An 18,595-nucleotide genomic window follows, 5' to 3' on the forward strand; every position below is an offset into this window, starting at 1 on the left:
ACATGGTTTTTGCACGACAGTCTAATCTATATGCTAAACATAAGTCCCTATATTGATATACAGCCTAAACATATGTCCTATCTTTAAAAATGGACAATTACCAATAATCTAGCATATTTGCACATAATATGTATATAATATAAAATATAATATATTGCACATAATATGTGACAAATATGTTGGTAATAATGGACATTCATATATTTTAATGTTATCTATTTGCCATGTTTTAAATTTCCACATGAGGCTTTATGGAATGGCACGCTGTACAGTACTAATGTGAAATGAGGTGGAATGAAGTGAGAAAGTAAACAAAACAATGTTTAGCAATGCAAATCCTTCCTACACGTGTCTTTTATGACATTTTATGTCCTTAAGCAAAGGCCACCAAAAGTATAAAAGTCTAAAGGATTTGTAACGGTGACATTGCAATTTTCCTCCCTGTCCACCAGAAGGCGCTGTAACATTAAGAAAAAAATTTCCCTTAGCAGCCCGCTGTCTAATTACGCTTCATTAGGCCACCTGCTGCTCAGGACAGTGGACTTGCACGCAAACTGAGAGCCCCATCATCTCAGTAGACCAAAGCCCTTCAGTTTAGCTGGGTTTTTAAAACTGCTTTAACCTCACTCAGAGAATGGTGGCAGTCAGAGGTTTAGCTAAGGCCTTAGGTTCTCGCTGGGTCATGGGAGGATCTTTTAAGGCAAAGGTCAGCAGGAGGTTGACCTCCAAACTGCTTCCTACCCAACAGAAGGTGAGTTTGCTCTCAAGGTGAGCTTGAGAGTTTGCTTCCACAAAAGGAGCTGTGTTTCTGTCTGCTTGGAGCTAGTGTTAGTGCTAGTGTCTTTACTGAAGATGTGGTCCAAATACACTGAGAAAAATCAGCTTGCAGCCTCTTTGGTGGTACGGGAGCATGCTTTAGATGAATGTGTAGTATTTGTAAGCAATGCTGGTGCTTTAACAAGAAATACTTTTTTTATTATTATTTTTTACATTATTATTGATTCCTTTGTCACATCACAGTAAACATATTAACATTACAAACAGTAAACACTGTATGAGCATGCTCATTTTTGTACACACTTTTAAGAATGGAGGTGCTACAAATGGTTGCTTCAGCCATGCCAAAGAAGAACCACTTTTAATTCCATAAAGAACCCTGATGTAACCTGATGTATAGGTTCTTTACCAGTTTTAAAGGTTCTTCACCCTCCCACATCTTCATAACAAATATGGTTCTTTTCATGGAACCGAAAGTGTTTTTTTCTGTGACATTGCTCAAACCATTTGTAGCACGTTTATTTCTTTACCACTACTCTGGAACTTTCTGCTTTCTGTCATGTTTCATAGCTACAGCCCGGCCAACCTGAAAACCTCTAATGACTTTAGTCTACTAACATGTATTTATTTAATATTTATATATTGTACATTTCTTAATTTAGTCATTAAAATTTCATGTATGTATCTTAAGCATATTTGGATGAATTGTATTGGATATATTTTATATATTTTACCAATAGACATGGAAGCCCAAAATAAGGACATGCACTTATGCACTTCCCAATGTTATTAACTGTAGCCAAATGTTTGTGGACTCCCCTTCTGATGAATGCATTCCATTAGATGTGCAAATGCGCACACAGCTTCTCTAATCACTGTAGAGACGTGTTTCCAATAGAATAAGACCCTCTGGAGCAGATGAACCTATTGCCCATAAACCTGTTGTAAACCTCTTGGCACCATGCCTAATGCCAGGCGTGGGCTAGGCGGGTATAATGTCTCCCAGCATTAGACTGTGGCGCAGTGGAACAGTGTGGGTGCTCCATCATTCCAGGGAGTGAGGTAAGGTGGTGATCATCCAACATCCTGAGCTCACTAGTGCAATCAAATCCTCAAAGCGGTCTCCCTGCACAGCAGAGACAGTTACTCCAACAAAAGCAGGATAAACTCTCTTGATAACTGATTTCAGAAGACACAATGAATAAGCATGTGTCCCAATACGTTTGAGAGATATTTGAAATGTGGCCTGGATTTAATAGTACTTGAGGCAGATCCAACCAAAGTACAGACACCTGAATAACCTTTACGGTTGATATTAATGGAAGAGTAGTTTAACCTCTTAGCCTTCGGGTTTACTTGCCAGGCCTTTACTGATTGATTGTGTCACTTTTTGCTTTTCGGTTTTGCCTTCAGGAAGTGAGAAGCATGCTCTGTTGGGCTGAGCTTTGGATTATGACCCCTTTCTTTTGTCCCTTCATATTCTTCTCCTTCCTGTATTCTCTTGGTTAGGCTTAGTTTCATCTGCCCAAGGAATCTTCCAGAACTGATCAGGCTTGTTTAGATAGTTTCTTGTACCAGGCCATCATGTTCTTGAGTGTTTCCAGGTGTTTGTGTTTTGAGGTAAACCCTCTGTCTTTACATACATAAAGATATCTGTTGATTGTAGACATTGACAATATGTCTGCGCCTCCTGTTCTTGTGAATAAAATTCTCTTCACCAAGCAAAGAATTCTGCAATTATCCACTTTAGTTGTCCTCCATGGTCTTCCAGGCATTTCAGTGTTGCTGAGCTCGCCAGTGCATTCCTCCTTTTTAAGATTGTCTCAGATGTCCTGTTAGTTTGGCCACTCCTAAAGTTTCTGCTACCTCTCTAATAGTTTCGTTTTTCAGTCCAGTGATGGCCTACTTTACTTGCATCAACACCTCTTTGGGCCACATGTTAAGAGTCTCTCTGAACAGCTTCCAAATGCAAATTCGACCATCATGGAATCCCATTTTCAGCCACTCCTTGTGTTTTGCTGTATTGGAAAATGTTGTGTAGGTGTTGTAATTGGACACCTCTAAACTGCTAGATTATACATCTTGTGAATTGTTACGCTCTTCCTATTTGCACCAAACATGTATGGATAAAAGCTAGGGAGGCATGATAATACTGAAACCATATTGGCATCAGATAGATGTTTAGATTTGACATAAGAGAAAGTGATATCTGATTTATTGAACTCCAGAAGAACAGAACGTTAGGTGATGCTGGACTACTGCATTAACATAGCTGCCTTTTATTTAGTTTACTGCCTTTACAGCCCTATAGAAATACATATTTACAGTTTACAGCATAGGGCTATTGCTTGTATCCTGTTTGACTTCCATTGGAATCATGTTACACAGGTAAGAGAATGTAGACTTTGGCTTTTTCCCAAGGAGTAACCCCAGTCTGCCACAGGGAGGGCAATATCGTTGCCCTCTACACCAACATTTGTCTGTAATTCAAATAGTTTTCAGTCAATTGCAGATATGTACTGTAGATCTGTGATTCATAGTGAAGTGAGCTTTTTGAGTACTAATAGCGCCCCCTTGTGGACAAGCTTGGTAAATGTGAGATTTGAAAATCAGTTCAGATGTTTGTATGCGCTTCTTCTAAGGAATGCATTTAGCCATACTGATTGCTGACACAGATGTGCGAATGCACACACACAGCTTATCTAGTCCCTGTAGAGAGGTATTGCCAATAGAATAGGACTATCCAGAGAGTTAACATTAACCAATTGGCTACGGGTTATGGGCTGTGACTAAGTGGAACTGTGTTCTCTGAAATGATTGTGCTCCATCTAGTGCTTTTGGGATGAGTTGGGGAGGTGATCATCCAACATCCTGACCTCATCAACACTGTTGTCGCTGAACGCAATTAAATCTTCACAGCAGTACAGAATTTTGAAGAGAGCCTGTCCTGAACAGTAAAGACAGTTACTCCAACAAAAGCAGGATAAACTCTCTAAACCTGTGCACTAAGTGCATTGCTCTGGAATTCCAACTTTGGTGCATGCTTAGTACAGCTGGGTGATATGGTAAAAATACTATATCACGATATTAAAGACTTTTTTTCGTGGTACATGATATTTATCACAAAATATGTAATCACACTAAAAACATCAGTAGCGACAGAAAGTCTCCTGTACTGAATACAGGGATTCTTATTCAACATCTGCTGCTCTTCATCCAATGAAATCAGTCTAATTACACTGTTTTTAATAAAACCTGCAGCTGATCAGTGTTTCTTAGCACTAACCGTATTCTCGATATGCTTAGAAAAGCATATTGTGTATATTGTGTATAACAAAATGTATCCGAATATGATAAAATATTGTCATATTGCCCAGCTCTAATTCTTAGTGGAAACTAGGCATCAGGTGCACCATATTTGTTTTTATATTGTTGACAGTTTTGTTGCACCTGCATTTTTAGGTTACTATTTTGCACAATATATGAACAGATTGCTTCTTGGCATGGATTTACATTGAGCAAAAGTAATAGTTAGAGCTAATTAAAAAAACATATCGAAAGTAAAATGTATTTGAAATGAAATACTGGAAAATGTGCAGCAAGTTTACCTGTCTTTAAACCACTATTGTGACCAGAGAATCATTTCCAACAACACTTTCTTCAAATCTATTAGCTTTCATGTCAGAACTAGCAAGGCATGTGTGTGTGTACAGTGATTTCAGTTTGAATGGAGGTCCCTGCCCTGACTTGTGGTTGTCAGGGTAGATTCGGGCCAGGTGTAGAGGCAGCGCATTGTGCTGTTCATGTAGCGGAGTTGCTCAACAAGGTCAAGAAAGAGAGGTTTTTAGTCAGAGTAACCGCTTCCCCTTGTGGTGTGTTGCTATGGCAAGACTTCCCTTTGAAACAGGAAATGACACGGAGTGCTAAGTAATGGGGCGTGAAGTAATATTGCCATAGGGTGTGCTTGTTTTTGGTGTGACATCCTCGTCCTCGGCTGGATCGAATGCACACTGATGTAGCCATGTCGAGCAAGATGAAAACTCTGGCAGTGCCGACTTGTCAGCTGGTAAGTGTGGCCATTTCTATTACACTTCGTTCAGAAGGTTGGGGTGTGTGTGCTGTAAAGAGGATGTGTGTAAGACTCACTGGATGGTGACTTCAATGAACTGCAGTCTGTGAACTTCGGTCTTCGAAGATTCGGTGGTGTTTTACCAGTTTAACTGTTAGTTTCAGTTTATGTTTGCTGGTCTGAAGAAGCTGAATGGTATGGCCAGCCTTCATTGATGAAGGATCAGTAGCACTGCCCGGTGTGTTTCCCACACCTTCTAAGCCCTTGATGAGGTTAATCAGGTGGGTTGGACAATGTTAACCACAGTCTAATGTTGTGGTCCAGAAGAGGAGGATGACAAACCTGACTTTTCGGGCTTCTTTAGTGATGCTGTATGAATTTAAATAGCACATTTTGGGCAGTCACTGTAAGAGTAGCCTAAACTCTTAGTTAATAGAATATGGGGCTGGTGTCCTGGAAATGATTGAAGGTAGGGTTTGGACTGAATCACACAGTGCTGGCGGTGAATCACCATAGGAAATTCTTAAGTCTAGGCTTAGGCTAAATCTGGGTTTGGGGAAAACTGGCTAAGACTATTGTTAGTTTAGCGAGAAAATGGAAAATCACTGTACCAATGAAAACTCGTAGAAGTACAAAAGGTTCAGGCCAGAAAAGGCAGCACTTAAGAGAAACCCTTGTGTATGAAACTAGTTGAGGGGGGAAACATTCAGAGTAACTAGTTACAGCTCACTTCTGGATTCTTTGATTCTGAATCTGGAATTAATCATTTGCAGTATTATCAGGACTGGTTTCTGTCATTAATGCAGACATAAGCCTGCTACCAATACCCATTTACACCAGTATGCTGTTTCTATTAATAATCATGCTTAATGGTGATATTGGTAGTGTTGACCAAACGTGAGGTAGACACTAACCTTCCCAGGCCCTCTAAGCCTAGACTGTCAATTAATACACAAAGCTGATTTGTATTAGTCACAGCCCTTTGTGTATCGACACCTCTGGTTTGTCACACTGACTGTGTGTGTGCTTACTTTCACTACAGCGTGTGGACTATCAGCATAATTATGTAGCAATTTCACCTTATAATATATGCAGCTTTAAAATATTTTGATGGAACATTTACTTGCAATAGGGAGCATAAGGGGCTTATCTAGTCCCTGTATTGTCAGTAGAATAGGACTCTCTGAATCTAATGGCACCATTGGTCAGGTGTGGGGTATAAAGCCGCCCAGCACTGAGCTGTGGAGAAGTCAAACTGTGTTCTCTAGAATGGTGGTGCTCCATCCAGTACTTTTGGAATGAGGTTGGGTGGTGATCATTCAACATCTTGAGCTCACTAATACTCTTGTCACTAAATGCAATGAAATCCACACAGCAATGCTCTAAAATCTAGTAGAAAGCTTTCCCTGCATAGTCGAGACAGTTACTCCAACAAAAGTAGGATAAACTCTTTTTAATTCCCCCTAAATTCACTATTCACAAACAGTGAATGAGCAGGTGTCCCACTACTTTTGACCATATAGTGTGTATTGTATATTAAGGCATATCTGAATCACAATAGGCAGCAAAAGGATGATGATAGTAGTACATTACTAAAATAATGTGCAGTCCTTGGCTTACTGTGCATTGAAACTTCATTTCTCTTATGGAAATCTGCTCTTGCAGAAAGGTCTTCTCAGATGGCCACATCTGCCGCAGTGGTGCTTGAGATTGACAAGATATGCAGCCTGCCTGCAGGCTCTATGATGTTGTACCCCAGCTGTAATTATCACAGGTTTCAGAAAAAATGATGTGGATTGTCACTCAGAATGCTGATGCATCGTGCTTCAAAAACTTGTATGTGTGCATGGGTGGGGTTTGGTGGTGGTAGAGATAAATCACTGAACAAACAAAGAAACAATAAAGTCTCCCCTTGTTGCTATGGTGATCAAAAATATGAGCGTCAGCATTCCATAGACGTCTGGACAGGAACGTGTAGGAAAAGCTTCTGCAGTAATGCCTGTGGTGTCAGGAAAGCCTGAAACTGGTGCTGTGTGTCTGTGTGTGTGAGATTGGGGTGGAATGCACCAATACTGGGAACTGTGGGTCGATGCTGATTATTCTTTTATTTATTTATTATGTATTGCAGAGAAATACTGGAAAGGTTGGACTTTTCCAACCTTTCCAACTATTCAGCAACGGTTCTTAGGAAGAAAACTATTCATGAACCTACTTGCACAGTTGTCAAGATTCTGACATACCGCCCAAGCCTGTTGGTGGAGAATGGTACTGTGGTATTTAAAAAAAAAAAAAAAAAAAAAAATGTTGACAGTATCTCAATAATGGTGTCTGATGTCAGATTTCTAGTACATGGCCAAATAAACTCATTCCCCATGTGCATTTAAGAGTGCTACAGGTTGGGGATGCTGTGGGAGGTCACGCTCTGAAAACAGTTGGGAGGGGAAAAAAACCACTGCAGTTGCAAGTGGATGAACCAGTCTACTAAATGAGCCTGACGGTAGAGAAAACAGAAATATTGCCCATCCCTAATATAGTTTAATAGACTGCAGTAATTGTTGGGTGTTAATTCTTGCTTTATTGTGGAGCTTTACTGTCCTCCATTACTGTAATAAAGACCAGCCTTTGTAAAGATGCATAGTCACTATATTCTGTTAACCACATTTGGTTTACTTACCCACTTTCATCTGTCTCACTCACCCACTTTCTGTTGTGTTTAAATAATCAAAGTAGTTGCTACTCCGTCACAGGTTCATTTTGTTAAAAAAAAAAATGCTGCATAAATGAATGTTGATTAATAATGTTCTTGAGAATTAAATCAAATAATGGAATAAAAGTCACTCTTATTTGATTAAAAAATTGTAAAAGTATTTTTAACAAATAATGAAGCCCTTGACATATAAAATTCATTTACAAAATAGAATAACTTGAATGATGTATTATTTGTGATGGGTGGTACCAAAATGGCTTCCATGTCTGTAGAAAAAACATAATATGGATCTTATGCTTGAGGTGGGAAAAACTGCAAAGTGGAAATGGCACTGGTTTCGTATGCTGTATGACTTTCATATCGGAGCTTTATTTGATGGGTGTCTGTATTGCTAAAACAATAGAACCCTACCTTTTATAAGATTTCCTCAGCCACAAATAGTAGGCCTAAATAGTGAGGTTGGGTCTTACTCAGTGCACCTCTTCCCCTGCATCTCTGACTCTGTGCATCTCTGACCACAGCTTAATGCCCTCAAATGCGTTCGGCCGAATGCCGCCTCCGTAGAGCTGAGAGTATGAAAGGTGTTTTTACGTGCCGCAGGCCTTCATTGAGAAGTCAAGACTCGTGATGAGAGTGGCGTCAGATATGGCAAAGTCATGAGAGTGAGAAGATGAAACACCCGTTTCCTGTGTGACAGCTTCCACTCTCCAGTGAGCAAAGTGCAAAAACAGCATTCAAAAACAGGCCATGCAAAGAAACCAAAAAAAGAAAAAACAATGTTCAAAAACAAACTGTTCAGCTGTTGTCACCTTACCTCTCCGCCCCCAAAATGACAAAATGCACACGCTCGCTCGTGCAGGCCTTTTAAACAGTGTATGACTTTTTTGTTTGTTGGTTGTTCTTGCAGATGCAGGCAGTTTCGGATGGGGGTAAGTGTGAGTTATGTTGATTTCTGTTGATTTTTTTTTTTTTTTTTGTCCTGATTGACATGTCTAATCTCTGTGTTGTGAAAGCTGCTGGTGAAGAGCAGAGAGATTGCTGAGCTCCAGACACTTTAGATTCAACTTGAATGGAGAAAAAACGAGCAGTATTTGTTTACCTCTCTTTTTAGCATTTGTAACACAAGATTTAGAAAGTGATGGATGGTCGCAGGGATGGACAATAGGCATGACATCAGATTAAAAACCATCCGCTGAGTACTTTGCTTGTAAAAGTTTAGCATTGAGGGACTTCATTAACTCCCCCAGCAGAAGACAGATGGTACAGAGGATGAGTTCTGACCAAATGGAGAGAGGGATAAAGGCAGACAGTGAGGGGTTTCACTGTGATTGATGGATACACTGAGGAACTCTGCCCAAACCTCTGCAGACTGCTTTTCTGTTTCACTTCTAAACTCAACTTTAGAGAAACTCTCCTCCAGAGTCATTCAGCTTAGTTACATCTGCAGAATACGGTCAGTTAGCACAGATAGTGTTTCTTTGTGACTGAAAACTGAAAAGACTTTGCTCTTTTGAAATAAGGATGCCCACTCTTATTACTCTCTGTTTATCAGAGTGCACCTGGCCTCACTGGTTTAGTTATTTGGCCTTAGTCTTCAAATATTAAAGCCGGTCCGGTTGCCACTCTGGCCTTAAAAGTCTTAAATGTGTCAGAAATGTCTGTGCTAGTCACCTGCACTGTATGGATCTGATCAGATTTGGTTTAAAAGATCTTTAAAGAAGAGTCCAACCAGTTTTTCCACATTTCTGTATAATTCAAGGGTTAAAATGTATAATCAGTGAAATTGAATGGTTAATCATAGAGAAACTTAGTGACGACGTAATGAAACGTATCTGTTTTTTTACAGTTGCAGTGATGGGAACCAAACTCTCCAAGCAGTAGCAGAAGCATTATTAGTAGTTGTAGCAGTAGTGGGGTAATGGGGGGAGTAGTAGAAGTGGTGGTGGTGGTGGTGGAAGTAATAGGAGTGTTAATAGTAGTTGCATCAGTAGTAATAGGAGTAGCTGTAGTGGGGTAATAGGAGCGGTAGAAGCGGCAGTAGTGGTGGTAGTAATGGTATAATTTTATAGTAGTTGCCGCAGCAGTGATAGGAGTAGCAGTTGTGGGGTAATGGGGAATACTATGGTAGTAGTAGAAGCAGCAGTGGTGGAGGTGGTAGTAGGAGCATTAATAGTAGTTGAAGCAAAAGTGGGGTAGTAGGAGGAGTAGTAGAGGTGGTGGTGGTGGTGGTGGTAGTAGGACCATTAGTAGCAGTTGTAGAAGTGTGGTAATAGGAGTAGTAAGAGTGGTGGTAGTAATAGGAGGGTTAATAGTAGTTGCAGCAGCAGTTATAAGAGAAGTGGTAGTGGGGTAATAGGAGTAGCAGTAGAAGCAGTGATGGTGGTAGGAGCATTTAATAGTAGTTGTAGCAGTAGTGTGGTAATAGGAGAAGTAGAAGTGGTAGTGGAAATGGTAGGAGCGTTAATAGTAGTTGTAGGAGTAATAGTATTATCAGTTCTATATTTATTTGTGTGTGTAAATATAACATTTTCACTTACTTTCTCTCTCTCTCTGCAGAGTTGAACATGTCCAGGTTGTCAGGTACAGGCAGCAGCCCCAGTCTAAATGGCGGCTCTACTGGAGGTACAGGTCTTCCTGGAACAGACGGTCCGGCCAGCAGGGTGGTCAGCTGGGCTGTGTGCTTTGAACGGCTGCTGGAGGACCCAGTTGGAGTTCGCTACTTCACAGTAAGAGCCTAAATCTGATGTATTGGGGGGGAGGAGAAGCTTGTTACATTTCCAGCATATTACTCCGTTTTGCTTCTTAACTCAAAAATTGTCAACCAGCCAAGACCTGTTGCCCTGGAGCTATAAGGCTAATGCAGATAATGGAAATGCATTCGATACATAGTAGCGTTCTGCAGAGTGGATGCCCTAAAAATGGGCAAAAGGTATGGATTTAGGTTTTTTTTAAGGTTCAGTGTCCATGCTTATAAAGAATGGTGTTAGATACCGTGCAATTACGTCTGCATTACATTAGCTATTTGAATTTTTATAAATTCTATATGTTATATGTTCTATATAATAAGAGTTCGTTTTGGTTTGTGTGCAGTGCTTTTGCAGTCTGTACATCATGTGCATGCAACTACATGTCCTATTTTCTCTAAAATAGATTGAAATCTGTTTATATTCCAGTCCATAGATGACTAATAGTGTTGCTAGTCTGCCAGTTTGTGTTTCGGGCGAAGCTTTGCGTCTGCCTGTTATCTTCGCGTCACCAGATGGTGTCTGGAATCGGTGCAACTTCTCAGTGTAAAAATGTGGCAAGCTTTCTGATTGGCCTGTGGCGCCACATCTATATAGAACTCATGCCTCACAGTGATGTGCTCTAGGTGCGTACAAATCTTGACCACCTACAGATTGGTTTATTAGAAAGACAGACGTCCATGTGTGCCTCTTTCAGTAAAAAAGGGAAGGCGGGGGTGGCACTTTGGTGTGAGTTGGTCTGGTCTGTAATGTAGCTGTGGTTTGACTCATGAAGTTGCACAACCCAGACTTTTGTCATACAGTCTAGATCAGCAATTTTGCAAGACTCATGTACATAGTTTATACTTTTTTGTTTTTCAGTCATTACAAAAAACATCTCTGGGACGGTCTTGTGAAACAGTTTTATGGACATTAATTTAATCAGTAAACAGATTATTTGTTGCAGTGTTTTGTGTTCATCTTCTATAACTACACTAACTATCTTCTATCGTTGTTAATAGGTTTGTTATAAATGTCAGTAGTGGTGGCTCAGCGGTTAGAGCGCCGGGCTATCGATAACAGGGTTCCCAGGGTGCTAGAGTTGGCTGCCCACCGCTCTGGGTGTGTGTGCGCGAAAGGAAATATATAGAATTCACATTTCTAAGGGAATTTAATGTAGTATTAACACTAATATTAGTATTTAAGAGAAAATATCACTTCAAAACTAAACTTTTAGTGTAAAATGTCATTTGAATGTGATCCTCAGGCTTTTCTCAAATCAGAAGTCAGTGCTGAGAACATCCTGTTCTGGCAGGCCTGTGAGAAGTTCCAGAAGATTCCAGCTACTAATCTGGATGAGGTACTGTTACAAAGATTTATAGTCTTGGTTTGCTGGTCCTGGCATGCTAGTCCTGGCCTAAATGTCCAGGGCATGTCCTTATTTGTTAATTTGTCTTTCCTTGATTTTGAAATGTAGAAGTCACCCTTGACATCACCAAAAGTGCCTTAGGATACTGACTGCTTACCGACTGATTGCTGTTATTACTGCTAATTGCTTACTGATTGCTGTTTGGGGGGTCTTGTGACCTGACTGACAATATTTTTAATGAAACACAACAGTCACAACAGAAATCCACAGGATAGTTTTCTTGATATGGACTCATAAATTAAATAACAGTGTAGTATAGAAGTTCTGCTTCCTAAAAGTAAAAAAAAAAGTTCTATTAATGTCCAAGTAGCCATCAAATTGTAGTCATCAAATGTCAGAACACATTATTGAAGTGAAAATATGTACACTGCTCACAGAAAACACACACCTGCACATTTATGTGCAATTAATGTCTGCATATTTGCACGTTATTGGGGGGGAAAATGTTTGGAATTGGAATGACTGGAATGAATGACTGGAAATGTGTGTGTTCTGTGAGCAGTGGAAAAGGGTGTCCAAATTAATAGCTGCCCAACAAGTAAAAATGCTTAAAAAAATTAAAATCTGTGAAAATAGTGTTATTTATTTCCTTATTTTCAGAATAAGAATAACACATACAGAATATCAGTAAACAGAGAATATTAGTAACACACACAGGTTTCGCCAGGGTTGTCTGAACCTGAACATATGAAAATGCCAGTATTGGATTAATAGAAATATTATAGAAGAGATAGAAATCTAGCTAGTTCTAGATAAAGAATCTACTTTTTTCAAAGCAAAAAATTATTATACAACATGGACGAAAAGGACAATACAAGCACTTGTTTTAAAAGCACTCTTTAAACAAGAACCAAGAGAGCTGTGGTGTGCTTCTGAGGAACTCTGACGAAGGCAAAAAACAAGCCTTGGGTTTCACAGTCTGACGCTTCAGAATTATGGGCATTTATGTGAGAACTTGATTAGGATGAACACAGTTGCTTTAAATCTCTGGGGAAAGCTAGCACAATGTTGCTGTATATTTTGATATTGCCCTGAAACTCTAAAGTGTCTCGTAGCTCCTTTGGTGGGAGGGGCTTACCTAGTTATCTTTCCAGCGTTGGTTAAATGAAAGCAAGCATACACTTGAGCTAAAATGAGTGATGTAGGTCACTGCATTTTTTTTTTTTTTTTTTTTTTTTTTTTTACTTTCAGCTCCTGCATCATCGCAGGGTAGCTGAACACACTATGTGGTGCCTGCTGACTACACAGGTCTGTGTGTGAACTGGCAGACTTATTGGCCAGCAGTACTGTAGATGTGTAGGAGGTAGAGGAGCGGAACTAAGGCTCTTGGCAGGGCTGAATGTGGTCTCTTGGACTTCCGGCCATAGATGGCATCGATGACTTGTAGAATTTCAACCTGGTTCCTTACATAAAAGAATGGTTATAATATGGGAAAGGGTGAGGAATATACTTATAGTGCTGTTTATTACTTCTGTAATCCTCTGTAGAGATTTAGAAATACACATTTTTTTAATATGATGTAATTTACTGTATTGTAGATTTCCTGTGGCATCACTAGTCTTATTTATTTTCTGTCTCTCTCTCTCTCTCTCTCTTGTGCTATCTCTTAAAAAAAAAAAAAAAAAAAAAAAAAAAAAAAAAAAAAATATATATATATATATATATATATATATATAAAAAAAACACCCTGAGACTTTACTTTCTCCAGCTCAATGCTGGGGGCTTAGGCATAGTGCCAATAGGTTCATGTTTATCTGCACCAGAGAGTCCTACTCTTTTGACATTAGGCTGAGTAGATGACTATGTAAATGGTTTGGGGCTTGACCATCCATGACATAGACCCTTTGAGTTTTGGATTTCACCAGAATTAGAAAACTTGTCATTTGCCTATTTCTGCTCACTTCAGCTGAAGAAGGAGGCTCGCTCCATCTACGATCTTTATCTGTCTGAAGCTTCCTTCCACGCTGTCAATATAGACGACACGGCTCGCACAGAAGAGAGCGATCTAGAGAAACCCACACCTGACATGTTCAGCAAGGCACAGCAACAGGTGCAGAACACATGCACCCATTCACAGTTTATAAAACAGGCCATTTTCGTATGTCATCTTGTATATAAATGTGTGTGTGTGTGTGTGTGTGTGTGTGTGTGTGTGTGTGTGTGTGTGCGCGCGCTTGTCCTACATTGGTTTCCTCCTCTGGTCAGATCTTTAAGCTGATGAAGTTTGATAGCTATGCGCGCTTTGTGCGCTCTCCGCTCTATCAGAACTGCATGCTGGCCAGTGTAGAGGGACGGCCACTGCCTGACCTCCAGCCTCAGAACAAGGGCTCCAGAGAGTGCATCACTCCCAACAATAATGACCGGAAGGTACGTTTTCTATAATTCAGTTTTTCCGTTCATTGGTTTGTTTATTCTCGTGCTGTCCTTTCAGGCGTGGCCTGTGTTGCTGTGTTGTTTAAACAAGTACACTTATTTCATTATGGGCGGGGACTTGTTTTTTTACTCAGTTTTGTAGGTTTATGTATCAATACCAGTCATCATTCAATTTTGCATGACCATTTCCAATGTTGTCTATCCCTTAGAATTAAACGGTGTTAATCTGGTTCCTTTAAGACTAGTGTTTGTATATGAATGTGTAAATGACCTCTGTTCTGATTAACTGCCCATAGTATGACTTGTTCACAAAGCAGTCAGAGCGGGAATACTCCCTGTATCTTTAATGTAAATGAATGGAGCCGAACTGCTGTAAAGGTGGATAGTAAATACTGTGTGTTGTGACCTCACAAAAAAGTACATTCAAAATGGGTCATTTTCGTAGATTAATATATAGAAAATGTTGAGTAGTGTAGAAAGTGAACATGATTTCACTAGTTCTTAAGTTAAGATATTGGCCCTTTATAGAACAGTTAAAGTTGAATGATTTTTGCAAATTATCTTAGGTTTATTTTCCAATAAATATTTTATTCAATATGTCAGTGATCTGCTTACCCTAACAAACTTTCCAGGCAAACTGACCTATTAGGCTTTCAAGACTCCTGTGATATTGCCTTGGAGTGAACTCCCTTGCGTAGATGCATAGAACGGACATTTAAATTGATGCTTAAAACTCTCCTGAGACTTCACAGTTGGCGCTGCCTGTGGGAAGATTCATAAGCAGTTTCAATTCACAGTAACTTTAACAGTTGACTATGGCAGCTCTAGTAGGATGGACATTTGATGAACTGAATATCTTAGGACAGTGCCATGAAGTGCCTTAAAGTAAAACCCATTACCTGGGAGTATGGCTGTATGCCTAATTTATGCAGCTGCACTAGCAAGAAGAGTGCCTGAAGGTGCACGTATTTGTCAGGTAAAGGTGCACGTATTTGTCACTGTACAGTGAAATGTGTCCTCCGCATTTAACCCATCTGTGGTAGTGAACACACACACTAGTGCACTAGGGGCAGTGAGTACACACACCCAGAGCAGTGGGCAGCCAACTCCAGCACCCGGGGAGCAGAGAGGGTAAAGGGCCTTGCTCAAGGGCCCAACAGCCAAGCCTGGGAATCGAACCCACAACCCTGTTATTAATAGCCCGGCACTCTAACCGCTGAGCCACCACTGCACAAATGGCTCACTAACTAGAAGGGTGTTAAATGTGACATATGTTTGGTGTTTTGTTTAGGTCATGTAAAATGTGAAAAAATAAACAAAGTCCATTCTGACAAGAACCAAAAGTGCAATTGGTCATCTTGTATCTCTCCTAGTTTCTCAGACCTGGGTCAATAGTTTGTTAAACTGCATAATAATGTGCAGTTTAATATGCGTTAAGTAAACAAATGTGGGGTTTTATATTTGACAGTGTTAGCACGTCTAAGATGTTTTTGCAAGGCCTCCTGGGTTCTGCAGAGCTTAATTGCAGTTCAAGTGAGTAAAAGGAAGAAGACCGTAAACCCGCCCTCATCATGACTGGCTGTTTGATTACAAGAAAAATTATTGGCTAAATTTACTGTCATTTTAAACTAAGTTTACTGTAATACTCCAAAAGAGTGATATTTGTGGTATTTATACAACTGGACAGGGGAAATACCATACTGTGGGCAGTTAAAGGTCAAGAGTTTTTACCCAGTGTAAGTGGGCATTGGATGGACTATGAATGGAGAAGAATATATAAAACACATCAATCTGTTATTGGAAAATTGTCATTGTAAAAAGAAATTAGGCTAATCCTGGTACATAAGCCTATGCAAACATCATAATTGGTCTGCTGGGGAAAGATAAATTGTAGGATAATGTTAAATTCTAGAATATTTTGTGTGTGTGTGTGAGAACAGAGCATGGAAGTGAATATGCCTTTGTTGGACAGCAAAATCAACAAAAAGAAAGGAGTAGAGAAGAGAGGGTCATGGGGAGGTACAGTATGACTGAACTGATTTGTATTTTATTTATTTAGTTGGTAATCTGCTGCGTAGTAAATGTGTATCTCAGTGTAGTCTGCGTTTGTGTATGTGGATAGTTTTGCAGCACTAGGTCTAACTCAACTGTGCATGTTCTTCAGCAGATGTGTCGTATAGGCGGGTGGCGGTAGCTAGACAGGAGTCTCAGATTTCCGTGAAGTCCAACAGCAGTGTGGAGCTGTGCCCCCTCTCTGGCAGATTTGAGGTGAGAACTTCTGAACACTGAAGCCTGGCATTAATGCATTGATCAAAAAAATTCCAGATTTTAAGATTAGTGGTAAACACTAAGTTCTGCCGGCCTTTTAAGCAGCTAAGGAGACCGTAATTAAACGATAATCAAGCAGATGTCCATTGATCCATCCCATCCCTGTCTTTCCCCTCCTTTCTTATGCTTTAACGCTTATTCTTTTGACCCTTTAAGAATGGCAGTTCGAGTCCCGTAGGCTCGGATTCAGACTCTGTGATCCGAGCAGATAAGTACTGCTGTGTATATCTGCCCGATGGCACGGCAAGTCTGGCTCCGGCCCGGCCTGGTCTGCCCCTGCGGGAGATGCTGAGTGGCCTTTGTGAGAAGAGAGGATTTCCTCTGAAAGACATCATCATCTACCTTCAGGGCATGGACAAGGTCAGACATGTACTGTAGATATGTACATATTTGTGAATATGTAAATCTGTCCATCTCTTAATCATTAAATTCTGGTGTTTCATTCAGTGCCATTGCTGTAGTTGTATAAAATCAAGCACCTAACCATGCAGTCTGCCTTTACAAGTTTTGTGGCATGGGCAGCTGCATGCAAGCCTTACGCGAGGCCTCTGGAAACGTGTTCTGTGGAGTGACTAATCACGCCTCTCTATCTGGCAGTCTGATGAACACCTAAACGCTCCACAGACGCGATCCTAATATTTAGACGTTTACTGTTTTAAAAGTGTTCTGATTTGTGGTGTTCAGCTACAGGACAGGGTTTCTGGCTCCACTCACATTTAAATGCTGTTAAATGGTGCAGCTAGCATTATATATAGCATTTAAATGATCTTAGTACCAGGAAACTCAAAAAATGGACTTTCACACAGGCTTACCTTTCAACCATGGTCACATGCGCAAGACTTCTTGTGCCAGCAACTGGCAAGCAACTGTGACTGGGCAGTTGGCACTCACACAATGTCTCTGCCTTTCTGTCTATTTAGCTATGTAGAACTTAATTATGCAGTTCTAGATTGCTACAATTTGTTAATGGTCATAAAACAGACAGAAGCGTGAGTGAACTGGGTAAGGGTGGTGCAGGCTCAGGGCTAATAGAATTGTAACTCTTATCAGCAGCTGATGGACAGTGCGATCGGATGTAATTCGTAATATGTAATATGTAGTTGCTGAATTAGAATGATTTGTGCTCTGTGTGGGGTGTTTGTCTGTAATGGTGTGGTGGTTTTCTGCCGCAGCCTCTCTCTTTAGACCAGGACAGCTCTGTACTCCGGGACCAGCAAGTCTCCCTGGAACTCCGAGTGACACTGACGTGAGTCGGCCCCTCAGACCCACACATGCTTTTCAGTTGCTGTGTTTTTTTTAGTGGTGTCCTGTTATGCAGCTACTGCTACTCTTAAGTGAACTCCTCCTACTCCTTTGCAGTATTTTCATAGATCACATAGTGTAAAGTTCCCCTTTTGGGTTTGCTCTTAAACTATTTTGACTTTTTTTTTCTTTCTTTTCTCTTTTGGGTTTTTGTAGACTGGAGGTAGTGTTTACGGGGAAGACTTCAGGAATCGTGGCAAAGTCCAGTAAGACTGTGGGAGATGCTCTCACCTCCGTTCTCCAGAAACACAACCTTCGACCGCAGGATGCTGTTGTCACTGTGGTGTGTGTTTTTCCAGTTGTTCCCATACATACTGTATGTGGTAGCTATAGCTTCTATACACTGGTTCTTTCTTGTGAAGCCTAATGACCAAGTCTGTGCTCTCGTTTCATATCAGAGTGGATCAAAAGAACCGTTAAACATGAGTACAAACATCTTCCGCCTGGCCAACAAGACCCTCTGTCTGGACAGAGTCAAAAGTGAGTCGGCAAAGAAGCATTCCAACCAGCTACTCTCTCTTTCTCACACTCTCACGCTCTTTCTCTCTCACACTCTTTCTCTCTCGTATTCAGATTTGAGGTGGATTTAATGACATGACTGTCTCAACCATGCTGACAAAGCACATCAGCAATAAAGCTAAACATACTTGTGAATATTGGCAATATTAACTATTCTAAAAAATCTAAACTAACAATCAGATATGACGGTTAATTAAATAACACAAATGACTATATATGTAAATAAGTATATACGGTATATCGGAATATTGACCAATTGCCCAACGGTGGGAATAGCTACCCTTGGCTTGGATAACCCTAGCGAGACGAGGCATGGACTATATAAGGTGATGGAGGGTGTTCTGTATTAGGTATAGAGGTTAATTGGT

At 40.4% G+C, this 18,595-nt stretch overlaps 1 protein-coding gene across 5 annotated transcripts in view; it reads left to right on the forward strand.

Annotated features, from left to right (window-relative positions):
* The first annotated feature begins 634 nt into the window (after positions 1 to 634).
* rgs14a (regulator of G protein signaling 14a) overlaps positions 635 to 18,595 on the forward strand; it is a 22,531-nt gene continuing 4,570 nt past the window's right edge. Inside the window, exons 1-12 of one of the 5 annotated variants that reach the window (XM_072668226.1) lie at positions 635 to 751; positions 8,461 to 8,482; positions 10,110 to 10,279; positions 11,544 to 11,636; positions 13,612 to 13,755; positions 13,911 to 14,072; positions 16,019 to 16,097; positions 16,243 to 16,346; positions 16,563 to 16,766; positions 17,579 to 17,652; positions 17,865 to 17,991; positions 18,107 to 18,188. In XM_072668226.1, coding sequence (XP_072524327.1) covers positions 635 to 751; positions 8,461 to 8,482; positions 10,110 to 10,279; positions 11,544 to 11,636; positions 13,612 to 13,755; positions 13,911 to 14,072; positions 16,019 to 16,097; positions 16,243 to 16,346; positions 16,563 to 16,766; positions 17,579 to 17,652; positions 17,865 to 17,991; positions 18,107 to 18,188 — 1,378 coding nt within the window. Of the gene's footprint in view, positions 752 to 4,756; positions 4,844 to 8,460; positions 8,489 to 10,109; positions 10,280 to 11,543; positions 11,637 to 13,611; positions 13,756 to 13,910; positions 14,073 to 16,018; positions 16,098 to 16,242; positions 16,347 to 16,562; positions 16,767 to 17,578; positions 17,653 to 17,864; positions 17,992 to 18,106; positions 18,189 to 18,595 lie in introns of those variants that run through there. The other 4 variants (XM_072668227.1, XM_072668230.1, XM_072668228.1 and 1 more) reach the window with 4 other exon arrangements.

This window comes from Salminus brasiliensis, chromosome 2 (assembly GCF_030463535.1).
Source record: "Salminus brasiliensis chromosome 2, fSalBra1.hap2, whole genome shotgun sequence".
Classification (NCBI taxonomy): domain Eukaryota; kingdom Metazoa; phylum Chordata; class Actinopteri; order Characiformes; family Bryconidae; genus Salminus; species Salminus brasiliensis.